Below are 25,130 nucleotides of genomic sequence, written 5' to 3'. Positions count from 1 at the left end.
CAAGTAGAATTAGACCTCTTGGTGAAATTAAAGTTTTGGGGGGGGAGTATGGAAAATTCCTGGTTTCTAGCCGATGTAATGAGATACATGCAAGGTACCAGTAGGACTCTGCTTGCCAAGGTGTTTCTAAAGCCTATCTACTTTGTCTTGTGATGGGTTTTCCTGACCAGTGTCTGGGGAGCCAGGGACATCCTGCCAGTAAAGCAAGCAGAAAGTAAAGCTAAGAGCTTCTAAACACTAACCTCTTGGCTTCTTGGCAGTCTTGACTGCTTTGCTCAGGGGCAGCCCTTCCAGAGACAAGGCTTCTCTGCATGTCTTGGCTTGCTTACATCTCTCCTGCACTTCATAGGGAATTCTTTAAATTGTGGGGTCTGTTCAGATTCAGAACAAAGTTTGATAAAAGCAAGAGTTTTCCGAAATGAATTATTTTTCCTCTCAGATTTCTAAGATAATAATTTAGGAGTAAATTCTGCTTTATTTTACTTGAGATCAATTGATAACTTTTCTTCTTTTTAACTATTTGTAGTTGCAATTAATTTTAAAAAGATCTTTTGTAGAAACAAGAGAAAAGAGATGAGGAAACTTAAAAAAAAAAAAAAGGAGGGAAGAAATGGGTATTGATAGTAGTCATCTTTATGAGGTTGTGTGTTCTGTATCTCCTTGGTGCAGGTTGTGGCTGTTGCAGCTCTGATTCATCAGAAATTTCCTTTGGATAAGGCTCCACCTCAGCCTCCTTTTCAGACACACTTCTGTGGTATGTACTTGGAACAGTTATGAGTAGAAAAATAATTCCTTCACAGTTTTCTTTTTGTTGTGGTTTTTGGTTGTGTGGTTTGGTGTTTTTTTTGGGTGGGGTTTTTTTTGATTTTTTTTTTTTTTTTTTTATATTTCATTCTGTTACTCCAGTGATAATGGCTTAGAATAGGTAAGTGACAAAGTTTCAACTCCCAGGTAGGCTTTTCTCCCTATTTTTAACTTCACTGATTACTGACTTTTTATTGAAAACTTTATGTAGAAAGTTTTAGTTTGAGACAATGGGAAGTAACACTGCTCTATACAGTTTCCTATAATTTTTATTAGTTTTATTTAATCATTTGTTCTCTTGGATTGCTTTCTTCACCCATTAATTTAGACCATTTATTTACAGTGACTTAGTTATTTTTCAGTTCAGTTCTTCTGAATAGAATTAAAAAATTAAACATGTGACATTTTTCCCTAAGAAAACTTATTATAAATAAAAGTCCCTCACAGCAGTCTCGTTATATAAACCTTGAGATTCAGACCGCAGTCGGAAGTGATGAAGAGTATTGAATGCTTGTGAGAGGAAGTTCTTCGGAAGCTGTGGACCATAGTTTTAATCTCCAATGATAAAGTCAAATATGTTTGATAAAAATTGTTTTAACACTTTACTAATTATTCAGTTATCTTAGAGACAAGTATTTCACATAAGGCTAGGTTTTTAGAATTAGAGATTAGTTTTCTGTAGCTCCCTGTGTTGTGGATGGATGCTTACTGGGTGGGTACAATGAAGAACTTGTATGTAAGAACATATATCACTTTTTTTGCAGTTGTTTCCAAACCAAACGATTGCATTTTTCCTTATGACTTCAAAGAAGCTAGTAAAAAAAAGGTAATTTCATTTTATTAGCCTTATTATTGTAGTACCTTTTAAAATATGATCTTCATGTTGCTTTTGGTAAGTTGTGTAAAAGAAATATTCAAAGGAATGGGATGATTATTTCCTTAGTATTCCACTCTACAAACCTAAATCCAGGTATTTATTCTGTGTTGCTTATAAAAACAGAGGTACGTACTCCGTGTGATTCAGTACTTCTGCTAGTTGTGCTCATAAAATAGACAAGAGAGTTGGAAAGGTTTTGCAAAGAGGCTAAGGTTCCAATTCGTTTTCGTTATACTTGACTATAAGTACTTGTAGTAAACTGGGAGAATTTGTTTCTTCTTTCCTTGAAGCGTAAAGTCTGTCAAAACTTAGAAGACATCCTTTCTAAAGGGCACTGGGAGAGCTGACAGAATAATAAAGTAACCTATTTTTTTTTCCCCCTGTTTCTGTGTGATCTTAAGCCTGTGAGTGAAGGATGCGCACAGAGCATTTTCCTGGTGTGCTTGATTCTTAGGAGGCTCTTAAAATATCACTAGACACCTGCATACAAAAGCAAAATGGAAAAAAGCCTCTGAGAAAAGCTTTCTATGTCTATGGGAGTGAGAACAAAAAGCTTTGAATTATAGAAGGAAAGGGAGAACTCTGTGGTGCTTTATTATTGTCTTGTAACTAGTAGGGGAGAAGAGATGTTTCCATTTTAAACTTATTGGGTCATTGAAATCAGGTGCTCTCTTGCTCCTTTTAGAATGCTAAAATAGAAATTGCTGCAACAGAGAGAACACTGCTGGGATTTTTCCTTGCGAAAATTCACAAAATTGACCCAGATGTTGTTGTGGTGAGTAGTTCTGAGACTTTGAGAGTTAAATTATAGCATATTGTCAGTTGGTCAGCTTTGTTCTTTGTCTTTTGTCCCCTTATAGGTTTTTTAATGTTTATCTTAGACTGCCTTATGAATTGAATTTGCTTATAAGACAGCAGGTATACTTTGATATGAAGATAATACAGAATTTTCCCTGACAGCATTTTATACGTATGATTATTTCCCATAATATCTGAACTAGGCAGTATTTCCATAGTACCTGAAACAAGTATTTTGTTTCTTCACTCAGACAGACAAAACACAACAGAAAACACCTTGTGATTTTCAAGAAAAATGGGAACTCTTGGTATTCTTAAGAGTCTGTTTCAGTTCAGATGCTCATATAATTTGTGTCACCATTTAGATTGTGTTTATGCTGTAAATCAAAATGATAACTGATACAAATCCAAGGATCTGAGCAAAGTTTTGTAATAAGCATTCTTATGTTTTCTACTGTATTGGCAACTGAGGATTTATTATAATTACTAATTTTCTTTTTTTTAAGTTTAATTAATGTACAGTCCTGACTTTCATTTAATCAAATTTTGAAGACAATTTGAAGTAGGTTATAAATCTGAGGTTGGTTATGTACAACTTGTTATTCTTCTGTAGGTAAATACAAATAATTAAGTGGTGGGAATAGGATGAAATGAGCAGTCAGATTTCTGATGTTTTCAGCTCACTGTGGCTGTCATCCAGTATTCACCCTATGAGCTGAGCTTCCTGGTGGTTATGGGAAGGAACCAGGGGAAACACTGCAACCAGTGGTTTTAAATTGAAGGTGCCAGTAGTAGGGGTGTCAGAGCTCTGATCCTAAAAACAGCAGAGCCATGTTAGTGCAGTTTAATTTGCGCCTGGTTTAATTAGTGCTGTTAAAACCAAGCTATACCAATAAAGGTAGGACCCCTCTACTATGGCTGTAATGCTGCTGATTTTAAGGAGCTTCTTCTATAGCACAGCATTGCACTACACTGATGTATCTGCTGCGGTGAACCTGCGGTTCCTGGTGACAGCCTGGTCCGTGCAGACTCATGTTCATCAGGGTAGCATTTTGCTTTCAGCTGAGATTACAGAGCAGTGTCATCAATGTCCTTAGCATTGTTTAAACTTTGCAAACATTGCTGGAGTATTTTTATATGTAAATACTGGTTGCAAGGTCTTCCTGTCCAGATTTAACAGCTATGCCTGTTGTAGTATCAAAGGAAAAAAATTACATTATTTTGATGTCAATATCGAGACTTTCATGGATGGAGAGAAAAGGAATTACTCATGGCTAGGTTTATATGCTGTATAAAGAATGTTGGCTTTTTTTCTAGAAAGCTTTAAATCCTAATCTCTGATATCAAAGCATAAAGCTGAATTGTGTGTGCAATGAGCCAGTTATAGAGCTGATTTTGGTATTCTACTGAACAGCATTGTTAGTGTTAAGACTAATGAGTACTGTTGATGAACGTCCTCTTAGAAAGTGCTTTCTGTGAGAGAGATAATGCCATCAATTAGTTGGAAAAAACCACAAAGGGCAAAGGAATACTGAGTGTGTGAGAGTAAGTCTTTCAATTTGCATTTGTTGTAACCTTTTTTTGTTATTTTTTCTGCTGCAAGGGTCATAATATTTATGGATTTGATCTGGAAGTGCTGCTTCAAAGAATTAATGTGTGCAAAGTCCCTCACTGGTCCAAGATAGGTCGACTGAGGAGGTCCAATATGCCAAAGCTTGGGGTAATAAGATTGCTCAAGTCTTTTAAGCCCCTTTATTTTGCATGCGATTAAAAATGAATTAATTTTGCTGAGGAATTGTAAATGTGACACCAATGTATTTTGACTGTTGGTCATGCTGAATTTCATGTGTCCCAGATCAGAAATGATGAGTGTTTATATGACTTTTATTACAGTAATAAGCTAAACTAATTTTCAAGTTAGGCTAATTTAGTTTATGTATCTCAACTAGATGATGGTAATGACAGATTAATTGCAATAGTCTTTACTGTAACAGTCTTTGTCTGCTATAACTGTAAAATGAGAAAATGTAATTTGGATTGATTGGTGAATCATCCCGTAGAGAGCTGCTAAATTAGTAATTCTGTAGTTCTTAGTACGTATTTGTTCAGAGGACAATGTGTGAGGCTTGGAGTATGGAAGTGCTGAATGTGGCCATATTCTTGCCTGCTCCTGTCTTTCCTAGAGGCCAAGATGAGTATTTGTATGTGGTTCTGTGACTTTTTCATCCTGCTGTTAGTACAAAAAATATCCTCAGAAGAAAAACAAAATCCGCACCCATATTTGTGTTGGGACTATTCTAATTATTAAAGAAAAAAAATGCATGACAGTTTAAGAAATAAGATCTAACTAATAATGAAAGTTAAGTATCTGCTTCCACATACACTGAAAGATACCATGGATTCCTTTAGGGCATAATTATAAAGCTTCAGTATTAATGGTATCTAGGAGAGTACTTAAAGTATTAGATTAGTTAGTGACCAGCTGACTTGACTGAGTCTTATAAGCATATATTTTGGATAGATGTTCTTTGTTAATGTTTGTATGTTTCATGTTGTGTTTTTTTTCCTCCTTGTGTGATATGGTTAAGGGTCGAGGAGGGTTTGCTGAAAGGAATGCTGCCTGCGGTCGCATGATCTGTGATGTAGAAATTTCTGCTAAAGAATTAATTCGTTGCAAAAGTTACCATTTGTCTGAACTGGTCCGTCAGATTTTGAAAACAGAGAGGATAACAATTCTACCAGAGGAAATTCGAAATATGTACAGGTATGTTTTGATCTTTGTTTTTAATCCTTCACTGGGAAGTGGAGGAGCTAGTTTCCCGCTATGCAATTTCATGCTTGCTTATTTGATTTGTCATTGAAATGCTGACTTAGCATACTGGTGTTTGAAAAGTGTAATGTTATCTTAACAGTATTTTATAATGTTTCAAGTTGCTCATGGGTGGTGGCTTATTATGCGTGAAGCAAATTGATTTGTGAGAGCATTGACTTAGATACACTAATAGGATATGCAAGCTTGAGTTTTTGGGGTTTTTTTTCAATTAAAAGCTTGCTATATAATTCAACACTGGTGTGCTACAGATACCACGTGTTTCATACAGCATATAGGTCTAAACTACTACAGAGTACAGAGGAGGCTGATTTTCCTTTACTAGGCCATCCTCCTTCTTTTCCCAGTGATTCTCCTGGCTTAATGTTCATGCTGGAAAACACCTGGACAGATGCCAAGTTCATTCTCCAGATCATGTGTGAGCTGAATGTTCTGCCCCTGGCTCTTCAAATAACAAACATCTCTGGGAATGTCATGGTATGTTTTATTACTTTCCGCCCCCCTCCATTGTCCCACAAAACCAGTTCCATGTGTTGGATTTGCTGGTTTTAATTTGTAAACACTAACTGAGAATACATGATGCTGTAATTTTTTTGCTGTGACAAGTGTGAGAGTTCGACGATTTAGACAATGTAAAACTTCCTCAAAAATACCACATTTGAATTTTGTGTATGGTGATGATACAGAATAATAGTACTGCTAGGTGAATTTGTAAATAGTTGAAGGACATTGCTAAGTCTATATTTGTATGTCAGTGTTTTCTATGCTTTGCTTTGAATTCTTTTTTCGCCCTTCCCTATAGTCGAGGACAATGATGGGTGGACGATCTGAACGTAATGAGTTCTTGCTGCTTCATGCATTTCATGAAAAAGACTACATAGTGCCGGACAAACAAGTTTTTAAAAAGGCTCCGCAGAAGCTGGTGGGTCCAGTTTTTCTCTTTCCAATAATTTTTATTAAAAAGAAAGAAAAAAATCTTCCGTCCTTTGCATGTTACTGTTCTGTGACAGCATGGAAGACCCAAACATATGTTAGATGTAACATAGAAGTTAATGTTACAGTTTATGCTTAATTAAAAAATTTATTTTTGTTGAGTTGATAATGGGGAAATGTATGGTTTAAGGGACAGTGCAACACTTTTCCCATTGTATCACAGATCTATGGAAACTCAGTTGCTCTTTTAGTTTAAAATTGAAATAATCTAAGTACTTGTGTCTGTAGGGAAACAGTAAAGATAGTCTGTGTTGCTTAATAGATGGGCATTTGCCCTACAATTATTTTGCTGATGAACAGTATTTCAAGTATAACTTCTAAAGTAGGTGATTTGAGAATGTGGGTAAAATATCCAAGGGTATTTGAAAAAATAATTCCTGTGGATAATACCAGTGTAAATAATATTTATAGAAACATCTATATGTTTGTTAGTAAACAAATTAAAATTTGAGAATGTATTTATATTTCACCATATTTTGCTTTTTAGTTTTACTTTTAAATAAGTTCAGCAGCAAATTCCATAGCAATAAGTTCTGTTGATTGTATTGTTGCATCAAAGCGGTGCCAGAATTTTAAATGATTCAGAACAGCATTGAACAACTGGGAGAAAAATTCTTACTACAACAAAACAAATAGCAGAATACTCTTTAGGTCAGTAATAATGTTTTCATTTGTTTTATTCAAGCCCAGTCATTGTATTTCCAAAACCTACATTTTAATTGGCCAATAATACTTCTGGGTCATGAGCTGATTTTTTTCCTAGTGTTGACTTTTACAGTCAGGTAGAAAATGCATACTGGTGCTATGTTGAATGATGAAAATTCCTTAAGCTCTTTGTAATCTCGTTAGCAGTTTGTTCCTGTAGGAGTTGGTTTGAATGCTGTTTTGACATGTAGAGAGCTTTAATAAGTATCATGATGAAAACACCATGTTTTGCACGTATTTTAAAAGGAACTCTATGCACTGGCTCCCAATTTCATATTTGATTTGCCAAAAATAACTCCTCCAACAGTATAGAAATCTTGGAGACTAGATAATGACTTTTTTAAATGCCAAATGTAGGTGGATGAAGATGAAGATTTTGAAGATCAGAATAAATCAAAGATAGGGAAAAAGAAAGCAGCATATGCTGGGGGCTTAGTCTTGGATCCCAAAGTTGGTAAGATGTGGCAATTTTCTTTCTTCTATGAAGTTAGAGACAGGTAGGTTATATTAATGCAGAGAGATTACAATGGGCAGTCTGTGTGTCTTGTGGGAGTTTGTGCCGGTGGTGGTGGAGGGTTGTTGCATACAAGAAAATTCCCAATATTGATTGTGGAATTGCTTATTCTTGGGACATTTTTTTTCTTAGCTTTTTGTGTGAAGATTATGGTCTTGAAAGGAATTAGGACCGTATATCTGTGTATAATTTTCTAATGGACACGTAAGTTTTCTTTCAGTTTCTCCTCTATGTGGGGAAAACTGTACAAGTGTCCTATAGTAACACAGAAGCTATCTGTTCAACTCTGGTGAGTTAATGGGGTTGGATCGTTCCACTTCTGACAGCTTTCTATAATGGGTACTGATCCATCTCAACAGCTACTTTAAGGGATTTAGATGCTGGAAATGTGGTACAATGTATTTCTGTCACTTAAATATTAATTCTGGAGTTGGATTAAGTCCTTAGGGAGACTGAGTAATTATGACTTTTGTTTTAAACTCTGTTTTAGGTTTTTATGACAAGTTTATTTTGCTTCTCGACTTCAACAGCTTGTACCCATCAATTATCCAAGAGTTCAACATCTGCTTTACCACAGTGCAGCGACTGTCATCAGAAGCACAGAGAAGGACAGAGGTTTGTGCGCTTTAACTTGTGACTTTGACTTAAGTCACACTGTCTTAACTTCAGTGTGGTTTTATTGAATCAGCTTTTTAAGAAACTGTTCTTTTTCACTGCTTAATGTTGGCTTTTTTCCCCCTCTTGCACATAAAAAAAAAAGTGATTCTTGTTTAAAGATGCGTATTAAGTTTTGGGTTGGGACTTTTTGAATATTATATATCTGTCATCTTCCTTTCAATAATACTCTTAGAGAATCTTGGTAAATTCTCTCCCATCTAAATAAAATGTTGGTATCCTCATGAAACAAGATTCTTAATGAGGCTCTGTTGTCCTTTTTCAGCCCTAGGTCTTCCTAGCAATTTCTGAGCCCCTTGACCAGTTTAATCCAAACTTGGTAGAGGCTTCCTAAAGTTAAGTTGCCACAGAACTTGTGCAAACATACCTGAATGAGGGAGACACAAGTCTCACGCTTCTGCCTGGGGGAAGGAATGCAATATGAACTCAAGCCTTACTAGACATCAGGAAAACTGAGTGTGTGTCAGGGAGTGATGGTGTGTTTATATCAGCTGCAGGACCAACTTCATGGAAATTCATGATGTTTAATACAGCATTAAACTGTTTTAAACACAACTGAAAAACCTGCTGAAGATGCAGTTCCACGTACTATTTTCTCAGTAGCTGTGTCAGCCATGACTTATCCATGGCTGCCTATTCTCAAAAACATAGTCCCGTAACAACTGCAATATTGTACCATAGCAGAAATGAGGAAAAAGGTATGTGGAACTCTGTCAGTAAGTTATTCCAGACTCTGTGGATTTACCCCACTTTCTTAAGCGTGCTTCAAACTGAAGCAGCTCATTTTGATTTCTGTCATGGTATGATATTTAGTCAGGTTTTGGTGTCATTTCTTGTTATGGTTCTTCCCAGACTGCTTTACTAAACTTGCAACCTCATAGCGTCTCTGTTGCCCTTTCTTTGTGTATTTCTGTCTCTTTCATTGTGCTTGAAATTTCTTTCTGTTTTTGCTGAGTGACCCTTTCTTTGGTTATGCTAACAAGAAAAATGTGTGCTTTCTGATAGGTTGTTGTTTTGCTATAATGAAGAGTTGCTTGGGGTGGAGTTTTCATTCCATTGTTGATTTCTCTTTTGTCTGTTAGCTTATTCAAAGTATCAGTTCCACAGAGCATGTGCTCCATTTTACAGTTCTGAGCACCAAAAATACTTCCGTAATAATAAAAGAAAGGTGAATTTTTTCAGCACAGAAATAATTGCTTGTGTGTGTGCTTTTCTTTATATTTTTATATCTATCTATGTATGTATATATACCTAAGAGTGCGAGTGTGTGTTTTATTTATCTGCATTTATATATATATAATACACACACATACATGGAAAAAAAAAAATAATCTTCCTGCTACTGGTCCATGTCTCTTGGTGTTCTCCTAGACAGAGACAGGCTTAGTCCCTGTCCCACAGCAGGGACTAAGTAATATAGTTAAATAGCACAAAAAACCTCTCATGCTTGTTCTAAACTGCTTTGGGTGCTCTGCAGGAGTAGATACAAGCTGTGTGGTTTTGGATTTTTTTCCCCCCAAGCTTTTCACTTAACACATTAAAATCTACTTTTCAACCAAAAAAAGTGATAAGCAGTGCTGATCATTTGACAGGTTGACGAGGAGGAAGAAATTCCAGAGCTTCCGGACCCATCTCTGGAAATGGGAGTTTTGCCTAAAGAAATCAGGAAACTGGTGGAGAGAAGGCGCCAAGTTAAGCAATTAATGAAACAGCCAGATTTAAATCCTGACCTTTATTTACAGGTGTGTTTTATAGAACTCCTTTGATTTTCTTCCCGCTCCCCTTAACTGCCCTGATCAGCCTTGCAGAATAGGGATGATTAGTAGTGAGCAGTGATTGTAATGTGCTTTACTTGTAGCGTAGCCCATCATTGCTGCAAACTATATAAAAAGCTGAGAATGTAATTGTGAACATTAAGTTCTGTTCTCTTCTGGCTATGGTTGTATCATTTTTGCTGGTTATGTTTCTTTGCAGTATGATATCAGACAGAAAGCTTTGAAACTCACCGCTAACAGTATGTATGGCTGCCTGGGATTTTCCTATAGCAGATTCTATGCCAAGCCTTTGGCTGCTTTGGTGACACATAAAGGGAGAGAGGTAAGTCATTAAACAGGTTATACACACAGGTAAAGAGGGTGAATTTAAGCCACCTGTTTTTTCATTGAGCAGAAGAATGGTCTTGTTTTCAAACCTGCTTTGGTTTCAGAACTGTAGTTTTTATCTTTCTTCTACTGCAGAAATTGGAAAAAAATGACACTGGTGTCTAGAGAAGAATCAGATAAATGTCTAAAAAAGTATGAGGAGTTGAAGCTCTAGCTAGAGCCTTATTTTGAATTATACTGCTTAGTTTCAATGAACCAGCTTATAGTGACAAAAAAAAATCAAAGCTATTTTCATGTTTTCCATGAATTTCCAGTTCTGCTTGATGGGTTAGTCTTTGATTCAGAGGTATGCTTCAGCTCTGGATGAGCTTGTCTTTGGCCAGAGTGTCCTGTGCCCTGGTATGTTGAGTTCTGGAAACCCTTAAGTTTGTGACAGGGCTAATTAATCACATGGTGACAATGGATTATGTATCAGGGCCTTATTTTCAGAAACTGTTTGTTCCTTAAAATGAAGCTTTGCTTTAGCCTTAAGAGGCCAGATTTTAAGAGTTGCTCTTAACTTCATAGGCAAAACTACTCTTGCTATTGATTAGGGTGGCAGCTGATGCAGACCACATCAGTTTGATCCCAGTGGGAAAAAGAATCATTAAAGATCCAAAACCTACCACTGATACACAGTGTCTTAAAACATATTTTTTCCCAATGCTTCATATCAGCTCTTTATAGAAGAGAATACCAAGCAGGAATCTTTAAAGGTGCCAGGAACAGACGTGACTGGATGGGTGGTCAACCTTTTGGTTGAGTGGGGAGATGAATGAGTTCACATCTGTGTTTAAAGACACATACTCCCTGTGGTGGGAAAGCACACCTCTCCTTGCTGTGGACTATCCAATGCCCTGAAGGTCCATTTACAACCCCCAAATGATGTGCATATGGGCATTTTATTTCTGATAACACGTTTGTAAAAGTCCTCCCGTCTAAACAGTTTTCTAGAGACAACCCCACATTTTCTGTCCTCCCAATTTATCTAACCAGTATGTTTAACCTTAGACATATGTTTAACTAGGAGATAATTTCCAGGTTTGATAACTGTAAATGTGCTATGCATCCATGTGAATTCAAATTTAATGTTTCCTTTAAGGAATTGGTGTCTTCTGTTGTAAGATTCTGATGTATTTATCTATGAGGTTGGCATGAAAAGCAGCTGGGTATCATAGCTTTATATTTTCTAGCAGTATTTTACAAGTCATGAATTTGACTTTTTGCGTTTTTCATGATCTCCAGTCATATGGAGCACCTGTCACAAACTGGGTATTGTATGAATACTTGAGCTTTTGGGGAGAGGGAGTAATTTTTGTTTGCAGATACAGTTTATTTTCAATTGTCTGTGACTTAGTTATGAGATAATGGTGCAGGAAATTCTGGTGTTCCTGCATTATGTTCCAAGTGATGGTGGAATGGGAAAATCCTAAATAGGTACGCAATGTGCTAGGAAGCACTTTAAGACACTTTCTCTTACATAGCTGATTTTTGATTGGAAAGGATTTCTTACCTCTTAAATTCTGGTGGTGCCAGACGTGGGCTTGCTTCTGCCATGCCTTTACACACATTTGAATCTCCAGTTTTGTAGTTGCTCTGAGTTTGGGGAAAAACTTAATACTATGGCACAGTGTTGCCTGAAAGTGTGTTGTACCCAGTGCAGGTCTAAAAGTTCGTCTATGGAATGGGGCTGCTGGGAGCACAGCAGAGAGATGCCAATGAAAGTCTGTGGGAGCCAGTCTGCATCTGGCAGCACTAGTTGCTGAGCCCAGTGGGGCGTTCCTGTCTTGGTAGGTCTCTTCTGTGCAGTACAGCACATCCTGTAGAGCTAAAAATTTCTTTTTTTTTCCCATTCTTTGAGGTAGATTAGTATTCATTACTCAGGATACTGTGGAGATAACAAACTTCTGAAAACCTGAGAATATTTCAGAGTGATCTGTAATTTTGTGCTTCTGTGCAAGTATGATAGATTCTGATGAAACACACGGTATATGCTCTGTTCTGAAAACTTGCATTTTTAGTTAGGTAGTCAATAAACAGATACAGCTTTATTAGTTCCTTATTTCTTGAGTAGTAGTTTTTGCCCTAGAAGATGACACAAGAAGACAGCTTAGTTCTCTGGAGTTTTTTAAGTTGAAATATTTAATTTGGAAAAATACTACTTTAAAATTTTATATTAGTTTTTCTGTTAATTGGTTTCCTCTTACCACTAAATGGTAATATAGAAGAGGTGAATGTTAAATATCAGGAGATTTGGGTTCTCTATATGAAAAGGTAATTTAAAAATAACTATTATGGAAAAATGTTAATGGCCTAAATTTAAATGGTCTTTTTTTGATCGGTAATTGATAGCTTTTTAAAATTTTTTTTTTTTACTGTTTTTTTTTTTTTTTACTGGAGGGGACATGAGTAAACTCAGATAGGCTTGTAGATGTCTAAGCAGGAAAAATACTGTGTGGTGTGAAAACTGAACTTAATATTTGCACTAACACAATTACAGTTCAGTCGCTAAGTCTTAGCAGAAAGTTGAAAGTGGGAAATGTATTTCAAGTTGAAGAAGTTCTTGAAGCTCATTGTAGCATTAAGTTTTAACATAGCTGAGAAAAATTAGTTTTGATCACTTTCGTAAATTGCTGCTTTCTAATTGTGTGACTGAAGACCCTTTCACTGAAGCTGTAGGAAGACGGAATACTGGAAGCATCAGATGCAGAGTGCTTTTGTACTCTCCTGGACTGTAACTTCTCTTCATGGTTTGGCAATGCCAATGCACTAGAAGTAGTGGAACTGCCATCGGGTTCCTTATGGTGACTAAAAATTCTTGTAATTACACATTGCCATTTTAAAAACCCGTTTATAACTGTGCTAGTGTTTGACGTGTTCACTTCATTTTGATGTCAGAAGTACTAAATATGCTGTGGAAAGGCCATTTATAAAGCCAGATCATAGCGCTAGGCCAGAGTGTGATCTGTAAGAATTTAGTTCTCTTCAGTCAGCCTTAGCGATATATGAGCTACTGCTTGACTTTTATTTAGCTTAAGACATGTAGCAAAGAAATGTAGCAAAGCCTTAAAACTCTGGCCATGTGTAGGCTGAATCCAGCAGAGAGGTTAGTGTGTGTGATTCCAGGGAACGTGGTATAATTTATGTGGATAGTGTTGTAATGGTAGTGAGTTTTCACTAGATGGCGATAGAGACCTTGAGATCATTAATCAATTAAGACTTGCATTTTTGTCACAAAGTGTTTTAAACGTTGACTATGAGGTTTTTCAAACCGGTCTTCCATGTTTATTTTTTTCAATTGTGGGTACTTTCGAGCAGGGACGATGGGGTGTATCAGTGTGAATTTTTCAGAATTTAACGTATTTGTTGGTATTTAGTGTATGTCACAGACTGGTTAAGTTTTGGTGTATTTTGGGAAAAAAAAGGGCAAAAATTTGGGGTGGGAGAGAGTTAAAATTATAGCTCGGATCTGTTTGACCTTTTTGGAAAATATAAATGTTTTCCTGTTTTCATCATTAGAAATGCATCAGTTCTTGTTCTTACAACAAATTAAAAAAAATTCTTTATGCATTTGCAATCTAAATGTTATATTATTGATCTGGAATGTGTTAAAAGGATTCCCAGACCTTCCCCCCCCACCCCCCCCCACCTCCCCCCAGGTTACTAAGCGTTTGCCTGGACATTGCTCTTGTTGTAACTACAGCAGTTGCTTGCATGGAAAAGTAATAGGAAAATATTTAATATATTTTTAGCTGTCCTTTAATGTAATTTAACAACTGGAAACAAGATGAGTCGGTGTTGTACAACCAGCCAGCTCTGCACTAGCAGGCAGGGTAAGGTCATGCCTTTCTAGCCTCTTTAAAGGACAAGTCTTTTGATGAAGTGTCAGTTGTCTGGTTTCCCAAATGCAGGATGCCCTCTGCTGCAGGGTTTTCCTACAGGACAGCAAAGTTGTTGAGAGAATTTTAATCTGTAGGCAGTTTGGTTGCTAATGGCTGTCACTCAAAGCTGAGAGGCCTTTTCCAGGTACTTACTTTTTTCCACATTGTTTTTCATTGTTGCGTATTTTTTCCCAAGCAGCTAGAAAACTTGCCTTTGAAAGGAAAATAACACATTTGCTGTTTTCGGCTGTACTAACAGGTAGATCTAGTGTTACAGTATGCAAAATAAAAGGGGGGAAGAGGCAATTGGGTTAGTTCCAACTTTCTCATTCAGATCCTTTAGATACATTCTCAATTAATAATTAGTTTAAGGCCCTGGCAGTCAAAAGGAAAGAATAAAAGCATGTTATTGCTGCAGTCTGGGAAAAGAATGGATGAGGGAGGAGAAAGATGAAGTGGAGAAAGATGAGCTCATTTAAAAAAAATTAAGCAAGGGTAAGTAAGCAGGTTAATGGCTGTCTATTGTAATTGTCTTCTGTAAAGAAATCCAGGCATCTCTTTTTTTGGCTTTTTTTTTTTTTGTCTTGTTCATCCAGAAAAATCAATCATCAGCTACTTCCTTTTAACTGCACCTAAAGCACTGGTTACACAGTCTACAAGCGTTGTCATGTGAATGGGGCAATTGTCAGACTCCTGGTTTCTTCCATGTTGTAGTATGGGAAAAAGGGGTTTGTTAAAAGAGGGATAGGAGCCTCCTAAAGTCTCATATAAGCATGCTGTCTATGTTTAAACAGGGAATACAACATCAATATAACATTTTGGAAGATGTGGAACTCGATGGCAAAAGGCTAGGCAAAGAGTTTCTTAATTGCTTTTAAATATAAAAATGGCAAACTGAAATCTTACAAGAAATAGTGCTAAATTGTTGCAGTGCCCTTAAATGGAAACTGTTGGGGTCAAACCAGTTGTCATTGTTGTTAAATTTATGTATGCAATTGTGAGCCAGTGAAAAAGCTATGTACATTATTCTGCATGCTAATACCCAAAACAATTTAGAATAGACATTTCAAAGGAGAGGCTGCTTACAATCTGGAAATGCAAACTGAGTACCAAGTAGTAGAAAAATTATGGAACATCTTAACATTTGTTGGAATGAGATAATATTATTGTTAGTCAAGTGCATGAGATGACATCTGGTCTGATAAAGACTTTTGCATCTCCAAGGAGAGGAAATGAAACATTTCAATTAAGAAGAATGGCCAGAATATTTTGGGTGAGGAGGAAATCAGTCTGAAGTAAAAAATGTATTTTATTTTCTTTTGGATGGTGTGGGGCTTTTTCACTGGACAGAAAGGTTTTATTTAATGGATATTCACCGAGAAGTGTTTGGGAGATTGATCAGATCCAGATTGATTGTACAGCAAGTCAGATGAATAGAGAGAGTTCATTTTTTGTGACTGCTTATTTTAAGATTGTGCTATCGTGAGAGATGTGGTGCCTCTCACTTCCTGACTACTGATTTCCATGGATGGGTTGTAGCAATTGCATGGCTCCATGGTGAGTTGGATCAGCCTGGTGATCTGAGTTGAAAATTACTCTAGAGGAAAACAAAATCGATTTCTGTTGGATCAGTGACTCAGTGACTCACTGCTCTTAGAGCTAGTAGAAAGGAGGAGGTTGGAAAGTGGGGCCAGACCCAGTACGAGATATAAGGGTCAGGCATGCCAGCCTTTTTTCAGATCACACCCGACTGTGAAGCTGTAGGGTTAGTGTTAATAGGACAAACATGGGGGGGGGGGTTGTTTGGTTGTTTTCCTTCTTCTGTGCTTTTGTTTTTTTTTATGGTTTCCTATCTTGTATTTTGTTCCTGTGTTGCCAAAAGACACAGATTTTGCTCGAGTTTTATCCTAACCTAGCTGACTAGGTAACAAGAAGATATTCCTCACCCAAAATTGTGGTAAAACTGAAAACCAGGGTACTGGGAGACCTTAAAGAGCAAGGTCTCTGGCACATTGTATCTGAAATGTAACGATAGAAGCCCTGTGTGTTGGGTAGAGGACTGACACCTCAGGATCAGGAGAGATAGAAATGTCTCTCCACATCCAGTGGTAACAGGAAAGACTCTCAGGTGTCCAGTAAAATATTGGGGAATGCACTTGAATCCTGCAACCCCCAAAGTTTGCCATGCTTTGGCTTTAGAATAACTGAAGAAATCCTTTAATCCTATCTAGAATACTGTAGGGATTATGGGACTCATAAGACAAAGATCCTTTCATGTTTCACTTCTTCAGATACTTTGTGATGCCTCATAAAAGGGAGATGCAGGAGCTTCACCACGAAGGTGAGAGCTTTTGCAACATCTCAACACTATTTGTAAACAAATTCATTTTTCAGTACCTACTGTTAAGGTTGGAAGAATACAAATGCTAACTGCCGTCTTAATGCCTTTCTCCAGCCTGTATATTCATTAGCACTACAAGTCTTTGCAGTATGCATTTTTGTAGCTCAATAGTAGCTTGCCATAAAATATTTCGGTTTTTGAGACTTAACAGAAGTTGTTCTTCAGGGTGTTACTGCCTCGCTCATTTGCATCATGCATTTATCTTAAATTGGATGTTGGCCTGTTTTAGAAACCATGGATTTGGATACCTAGATGGTAATAAAGTTTTCAAAATAAAAGAGACTTCAAATTAAGGGGAAAAAATAATTTTCCTCTTCAAGCACTATTCCTAAGAGCATAGAAAAATGATCTAACTGCAGTGTCTGTCTCCCACAAGACTTAAATAAATATTCATACTGTCCTTCAAAGATGACACCTTGATCTCATAATCAAAAAGTTTCATGTATTTCCTGGGAATGTTGCCCACTGTGCAAAAGCTCACTGTTGCACAACAGACTGTATTAGAAGCATTTTGCTCCATCCACCATTACATGATCTATTCTTTATCCTCTTGAATGAATACTTGTTTGACCCTACTAGATCTGCTGTTTTCAGGTAATGAGTTAAGGGTGGTGATGATCCTACTCTGACATATAGGGAGAGGCTGAGACCTGGGTTTCTTCAGTCTGGAGAAAAAAAGTTTAAGGATGGAATTAATTGTGGTCTTCAGCAACATAATGGGGGCTATCAAGAAGATGCCAGACTCTTCCCAGAGATGCACAGCCTTGTACCAGGCAGGTCTAGCCCTGTCTTGGGCAGCAGGTTGGGTTAGATGATGTCTAGAGATTCCTTCAAACCAAAATTGTTTTATGACCATCAGTTTAGAAGTTCCTTTAACTCACACTCAGATTTATCGCCAAGGTCAGCTAGATCCAACAGATGCAAGAGTAGCAACTTGTCATTTGAAGTGAAGAAAACTAGGATGAAGACATTTCAGTAGTGATACTTGTCATAGCAGGCTGTTTTGGTTTAAAAGCTAAGCTCTTAATACTTTGAATGCAGGTTTTGCTGTATAGATCAGGTTGTGTGGTCTTTTGCATGTATGTCCTTTCACTGGGCCTGTGCCAAGATTCATTGGCTTAATTTAGAAGATATGCATGAATGGCTTATGCTATTTTCAGCATCGAAATATACTTACGAGACAGATGAAACAGTTTGTTCGAGACCTTTATTTATCTGTGGAAGGTAGACTGTCTTTACTGCTGCAGGTGCAATACCTTGTAAGGGTATAGAAGATTTTGGTGCCCAACATCAAGAATTCTGCTTGGGACAAAGGATTCTTGAGAAGTAGTTGTAGTCTAACAAGCTGGGGCATACCCAATGCAAATCTCTTAACATAAACAAGCAATGTTAGGAGCAAGGAGACCTGTAAGTCAGGCATATAGCCTAAACTAATTCGTTCAGACTTCCTTTGCAGTAGAAAGAGAGCAGTGTCAAAGCTGGATGAAATAAGTCCCCCAAAATTGTAGCGCATGATAGGTGATTGAAAGGCACGTGAAATCTCAGTTTATGCTTGCTCTCTCTGTTTGCTTCCTTCCAGTAGTTACACATAATGTAATGCAGGAGATGTTGCTGGTGGTGGCGTTGTCTTTAGCTTCAGGCTATGCCCTTTATCAAATTTACTGGGTAAGGTTTCAGGGAGTAGGATTAAATTATATATGTTGATATCTGCTCTACAATTTGATACTCTGTGCATTTGCTGATTTGAGCCACTAGAAACAGCTGCTCCATACCTATTTCAACACCTGGATTAGTAAAAAAAAAAATTAATAAAAAGATAAATCCAGTTCCCTTTACCTTACATGTTTAGTCTTCTATGTTTTAACTGACAGACTCTAAAAAGAGCAAGTAGTTTTTTAGGTTGTTGGGGGTGGGAAGTGGTTCCCGCTTGTGTCACTGAAATGCAGTGCTCATCAAGCAGTGGTCATCAAAAACGGGGAATGTCAGAATGTCATTTGAACCTTACTTCAGGGATTAGTCCTTGGCAGTCATTTCTGTCTGAGCTTATGCTAGTCTTGGTGATTACATGAGGCTGGAGAAACTTTTAAAATTTGGATAATGATGGTTGGTAAGCCCTGGTTTAAAAAAAAAAAAAAAAAGTGTGCCCTTTTGACGTGTAGCCTTTATGAATGATGATTCCTGCTTCCTGCTGAGGTAGGAGCAGCCAGCCATAGCCAAGCAGTTGCACGGCTGATTCATCTCAGATTGATCATGCCTTGTTAAGTTAATGCTTTCTTTCTAATTATTTGCCTTGTTCATGAAACAGACCAGAAACTGCCGAGTTTAAACTGTTGGAAGTTATCAGAAAAGCAGGACTGTGTAATAATCTGCTTTGATGAAGTTCAGGGTCATGTTTCCTAAAATGCCTGGGTAAGAAAGGTTTCTGTGATAGAGATATAGGAGACCTTGAGGTACAAATACTTTTTTTATCCAAAGAAAGTGAATCTGCAGAACAGTTGCCAGGGAGAAGGATAACTATGGTAATCACTCTGTACGTGGACTGTTTTGCCCTTCAGTTTGGTACTCTGAATTGTTCTGTGTGCGGCTTCATTTTATTAGGCAATACCACAGTTGGCACACTAATAATTTATTTTCTATTTTCTCTGACTGACTTCAGTGCAAGAATGTTTTCAGTGTTAACTTCATTCTTCTTCCTTGATGCTTTTAATTTTACTGGGATATCAAACTGTCACAGGCTTTGTACTGTAATTTGGAACTGGCATGTGGAAGACTGCCACAAAATGACAGGGACATCTCAGCCCTATGCTGAAGTGTATTGCAACCTTCCTGTTGGTTTTTTCTCTGGTTGGAATCTTACTTGTTGAATCTAGAACTCCCTTGGCTGTACCCTTTGATTTTTGAACAACCCAGATATAAGTCAGTGACAGCTGTTTGGTTTTCATTTGACCTTAATTTCTCCTCTTTCTCCTCCCCATCTCCCTCTGAACTCAACATCATCAATGTCTTTGAACTTAGGAAAATACCATTTTTGTATTTGCTCAGAAATCTGTTGGTTTCTTTAAATCATAATAGCTCCTCTGCATTGATGTTTTAATATGTATCTTACCTGGTTTTTTTGGTTCATGCATAACTTCATATTTTTCAACTTAGAGTTAAAAGTCGTCATATTGGAGCTAAAGAAAAATCAATGAGAAGCCTGTACTTAGTCTGAGAACCCCTGCAGAAAGCTTTGATTAGAGAAAAGCTTTAGATCTGACTCTTACACACAATTGTCCATCAGGTGGCCAGTCATTTTGGCATGTACTACTGTATACCGCAGATGCTAGAGATGAAAAAAGGTCTATTACATCATGTAGTTCATCTTCCAAAGTATGTATATAGTTAGTTCAGCAGAGACACAACTCTTCATGTTTTGGTTTTTGGTTTTTTTTTTTTTGTTGAAGGCTGTTGTCCTTCAAGAAACCACTTCTAATTTTGATTTTTGCGATGTTTTTTTGATCTGATTGCTTTTTGTGATCACTAATTTTTAATAGCGTTAAAGGTGGAAGATGAGCCTGCCTTCAGTAGGAATGTGTTAATTGACAGGTGTCCTGAAGTTCCACGTTCTTGGCAGTAGTCCAGGATGACAGAGCAGTAATGATTTAGAAACTGCCATTCCTTCCTGGTGAAAGGATTGGAGGAAATCTGTGAAGTTATTAACTACTACTCGCTTCTAACAGATTGCGAGAAGATCATTATGGTGTCTAATTAGTTGAGATTACCTGCTTTATGCAGAATGTTTGTGGGGTTTTTTTTAATTCTTTTACATGCTGTCTTATGGCTCGCACCAATTTTTTTCCCCTCTTTTGTAATGTTCTGGATGGTTACTCTGAGGATTTGAGTAAGGGATCATGTTCCTATCTCTGTGTGGTGTAATTAGTACAGCTATTTAAATGTTATCTGGAACCCATTTACCCTATCTGTCAGTTGCTACTTAGTTCAGTGGAAATGCTTTTATGTAAATCACAGAACAATACTTCTGACTTGTAACAAGATTGGGCTGAACGTAGGGGACTGAAATACTTCATCCTGGAATAAAAATGTCTTGCTGAATCAAGGGTAGATTATAAAAGCTACCACTTTTTAAAAGTGTATTATGCTGACATATGTATAACTTGAATTAGCTGTGATACTCCTACAGTGGGAAACTTCCACTGATTCGAAAAAGTTCGGGGAAAAGCTGACACACGTGAAATTTTCCTCCCAATTTCCATGCTATTTGATAAGTTGGACCAATGTTCCTTGATACCTTTTTGCAGTAGGCTACAATTTCTGCATTTCTTTAAGACCAGAGCTGGTCTTAGAATATTTGGAATTGATGCCTGATGGTGAGGGAGGCAGATGCTTTCCTTATACGTCTTTCCAAGTAATTTCTTAATGAAAGTGGTTCCTTCTATGGCTAGGAGATATTTGCACTTTATAGGGATCTACTGGCATTCTTAATGATTTTGGTTGCTCTTAGGCTTCTGTGGAAAATTCTGCCCTAACCTTGGCTTATTTTATAACTACATAACAAATACACATTTTTTTTCTTCCATTCAAATAAAAACAACCCTCCCTCCCCACCCCCCCGCCTCCTTTAGTGTACAGAGCTTTTACCATCTGATACTTTAGTGGTGGATCTTGAACTTTGATTTGATTATTAAAATCTTTAAAGAAAATAATTATGAAGGTCTTTCATATATGAGCAAGTCATCTAGTTGGGGTTTCTTTTTCCAGAAAGATGGGCTTCTGACATGCTGACCAAGGGAAGATTAATAAATTGTGGCTTTTGTTTGTGTGTCTCAGTTTTCAGCCTGGAGTGTAAGCTTGTGTCACTTTGCTCTGTCATAAATACTGTGTTAAATTACAGCAATTTTTTTTAAGAAACTGTTTGATTTTTTGCCAGGGATTCCTGAGCCATCTAGTAATAGTTTCAGGGATCCTATTCCTTCTCTGAAAATCAGTGCCAATTTTGGACTGTGCAGCTGTCCCAGTTTCCTTTTCATTAATTTTCACTGTAGGAATAAATGTTTGTTGTCTAATGTTTATTATGTTAACTTACTTAAAGTCAGTTATTTCCTTCTGCACATAGATCTTGCTTCTTTTTTTTGTTTTGACTTTTTTTTTTCTTAAAATGGAAAAAGGAATAGATCTGCCAGAGGAGATCTGCATGGTAAAGCAGTATGAAGTGGCATTTATTTGAGTATTCCAGAAATGATCCTTCTGTTATTCCATACAGTACTGCATAGCTTTTAGCTCAGCTGGTCTGCATAATAGGGGAGAGCCTCCCTGCTAAGCCAAGCAACTCTTTTTTGCTTCGAAGAGCATGTAAGGCATGCATGGTAGTAGATTATCACAATTATCAAGTATCACTACCGACTTAGTATTTGTCCCTGGCCTTTTCCATCTTAACGTAAGGAAAGCCTGTTTTGTGACTGACTGTCTGCCCTTCTCTCTGAGAGGAACTGGGGTTAATAGTTTATTAATAGTTTGTGTTGTATAGAACATCACAGATGTGCTATGAGCTCTTGAACATAAGGTGGTTTTTTTGCAATTTTATAGAACGTGGTGTTTCTTTCACCATTTAAGCTCTTCAGACAGACAGTGTTGGAACCAGGCATCATTAATGGTGTTTGGATTTTTATGATGTGATAAGTTTTTCTTAAAAAAACCCCAAACAAACAACTTTTTGTATGCTTTGCATAACATGGAGGTTTTGTTTTTAATTTTCAATATTTGTATCATGGCCAGTAGTTGTTTTAGGACTACAGTTATCCAACAGTAAAGAGACCGGTGACTCGCCCTTGTTGCACAGAAGGAGGACTTGGTGCTCTCTGAGGTTCTGAGCTGTTGCAGTGAATGCTGGTGGAGATAGAGTGTGGGAAAATCTGAGCCAATATGCATACCCATAATGAAAGAACTCCTTTGATTTAAACGGCTTTTTAAATGCAATGGGCACAGGTACTTAAATGTTAAGTCAGCTGTACTTAAAGTGTTTGGAAAAAAGAGTAGCATGGGCTGCAAATAGATTTTCTGAGTCAACATGTAATTGATTTACTTTTTATTATTTTACTTCTGTTTTTCTCTTTCCCTCTTCCATGTTTATTCCCAAACTAGTATTCAATTATCCTTTTTGGTGTGTACTTACTTGGGGATGGGGGTGGAACAAAAGGAAGAGTGGAATTGTCAATGCGTAGTTCAAAAGGAGAATAATTGTCCAGTATTAGCAGCTTCTCTGGTAACTGCAGAGCCTTGAAGTTACAACCTAGGGGAGAAGCATGAAAATGAATTTTACCTCAGCATTTAGTTCAGTCAGTGTTTTAAGAAGTTAAATGTCAAGAATAAAATAAAACTATCTGGAGAAGATAGCTTATGGGTCTTCAAGTCACAAAAATAACCTGGAAACACTGAATGCTCAGAATGGGTAAAGGGAAACACTGTGTCCCACTGGAAGGCAAGCAACTTTGTCTGTGAGACCACTGAGTCCAAAAGTGCACAAGAAGTCAAAAAAGCTTGGATAATTAGTTCTATTCATTACATATAATTAAAATAGAAAAAAAACCAACACTTGAACTCTCTGTAAGTCAAACTGGAGAGTCAATGTCTGGATTTAAACAAATTCCTTCTTTCTGGGGGCTGATAAGGAAGCTTTTCATAGGGGAAAGGTCTTCAGCTGCCTTGCTGTGCTGCACCTGGTACTGGACTTCCTGGGAAAGAAATGTAGATAGACTACGTGTGAAGTCTGTATGTTAGGGTGAGAATCACTGCTTGACTAGGTTTTGGTTTTGTGTTTGGGGGTTTTTTTCTTCATTTTTTTCCTGCATAAGAGAGCAGCTGGGTAAGATCTGTGGAAGTCGTGCTTCCAACTCTGCTCCTTTTTTGCTGATGCCTTGTGTTGAACTCTTCCTGGAGGATGAAATGTCTCTTGGCACATTTGTTGCCATCTGCTGTTTGTTGATAAGGCTTAGTTAGCACTTTTCCTAGGAAAGTGCATGACATAGTTTCAAAAACTGCTTCATTTACCTGTTGCTGTGGGACTAGGCAGGCCCTGTTCTAAATGTTTTCCAGCTGGTATGTATCATCACTGTTTCAGATGACTAACATGAAAAATAATAATTGAAGCTACCTATTACGTAGTAAGCTTTAATTAGTTAAACTGCTTCGTATTCGCTTACTGTTGGTGCTAATGCTCTTGAAATTAATTGGCACTAAAGGGGATTCAAAGTTTATATGCAATCATTGCTGTTATAATGTGCTATCTTACTAGGTAACTTGGCTTATTAGGTGATTTCATTCTCGCTTGTTGCTGCAAGTTAACAAGGCCAGAGTAATTATCTTGTAAACAATAGCCTTGCTCACAAGACAGATGCAGCCAGACCCTTCCCTTGGAGTTTGAGTGCCCGCTGTATTCTAGCGAATAGGCAAGAGAAGGTGATCTACATATGTCACCCAGCAGCAGATGGGGAAGATTTTTAGAAAGTGGGATAGCACACTTTCAGATCTTCTGTTATGCTAATAAAGTTTTTGTGTGAGAACGATAGCAATGTCAATAGCCGTAATCTATCAATGACATCGACCCCTGGCATGTTCGAGCCTTCAAAGCAAACAGAATGCCTTTGTATGCATAGCTGGACAGTGTAAACCAGTTGCTACTAGAGTGAAGGTCATCTCTCATTTTCCTAGAATAGACTAAATACCTAGCATACACATTCATTAAACTTTTTTTGAACAGAAGTTGTGATTTGGTTAAAATGGAAAATTCAGTATCGTGGAAGTTGCTAGACTCCGTGGGAATTTAACCCTGAAATAATTATTCTGTTGTGTGCCCCTGGTGTACTATAGTGTGGCTTGTATCAGCCTACAAGTGTCTGATAGAAGAAATAATAAATTTACTGGATTAACATTATCCACTAAGTATAAAGCATTATTAAGCAATACATATTTAATGCCTAAGCTCATATTTAATATGTTAGGGTTTATATCAGAAATTAATTATAAGTGAAGTTCACTTTAATGAGTGAAAAAAGGGAAAATTACAGTGGTGAAACTGTGGAATAGCAGTATGACTGAGCACTACCTCTTGTTGGTCACTCTCCAAATTGCCATCAGGAGAAGGTTCAGGTGCTGAATCTCCAGATTTTTAAGTATCTTGATGGGGGTTTTGATACTGTTTTGAGTCCTTCTTTACAGCCAGCATGCAGATCTTTTATTTAGGGCCATCTTTCAGGAACTGCGCACAGCAGGTCAGGTATTTATTCCATCCCAGGAAAACTCTTGTTTCCAGGAATGAAAAAGCCCAACCACTAGATCTCCTTAATTTTCTCTTTCTGCCACAAAAACTTCTTCTCAGTCTCTATTTTAAGAATAACAGATTCAGGAGTGTACTTTGTGGATGGACATGTCTCATGTATGAATTTTAAAGATGTCACTGTGTTTCAAGTGAAAAGGGTGGATAGCTACTTTGCATGGTAGGCTGCTTAGTATGTTGCA

General features: G+C 37.3%; 1 protein-coding gene and 1 non-coding gene across 3 annotated transcripts in view; both read left to right on the top strand.

The window, feature by feature from the left end:
• POLA1 (DNA polymerase alpha 1, catalytic subunit) overlaps positions 1 to 25,130 on the top strand; it is a 205,493-nt gene that overhangs the window by 26,355 nt on the left and 154,008 nt on the right. For both annotated transcript variants that reach the window (XR_012627513.1, XM_074858590.1), the window contains exons 16-26: positions 670 to 754; positions 1,569 to 1,630; positions 2,367 to 2,456; positions 4,083 to 4,199; positions 5,068 to 5,243; positions 5,657 to 5,786; positions 6,112 to 6,231; positions 7,365 to 7,461; positions 8,012 to 8,136; positions 9,789 to 9,938; positions 10,171 to 10,293. Coding sequence is in view for 1 of the 2 variants with exons in the window: in XM_074858590.1 (XP_074714691.1) it covers positions 670 to 754; positions 1,569 to 1,630; positions 2,367 to 2,456; positions 4,083 to 4,199; positions 5,068 to 5,243; positions 5,657 to 5,786; positions 6,112 to 6,231; positions 7,365 to 7,461; positions 8,012 to 8,136; positions 9,789 to 9,938; positions 10,171 to 10,293 (1,275 nt within the window). In the remaining variant the exon portion in view is untranslated. The remainder of the gene's footprint in view (positions 1 to 669; positions 755 to 1,568; positions 1,631 to 2,366; positions 2,457 to 4,082; positions 4,200 to 5,067; positions 5,244 to 5,656; positions 5,787 to 6,111; positions 6,232 to 7,364; positions 7,462 to 8,011; positions 8,137 to 9,788; positions 9,939 to 10,170; positions 10,294 to 25,130) is intronic.
• Positions 7,719 to 7,849, top strand: LOC141940331 (small Cajal body-specific RNA 24). Its single transcript, XR_012627958.1, has one exon.

The sequence above is a fragment of the Strix uralensis genome, chromosome 2 (assembly GCF_047716275.1).
Source record: "Strix uralensis isolate ZFMK-TIS-50842 chromosome 2, bStrUra1, whole genome shotgun sequence".
Classification (NCBI taxonomy): Eukaryota; Metazoa; Chordata; class Aves; order Strigiformes; family Strigidae; genus Strix; species Strix uralensis.
The sequence above is the reverse complement of the archived record's forward strand: the minus strand, read 5'-3'. Positions and strand labels throughout refer to the sequence as shown.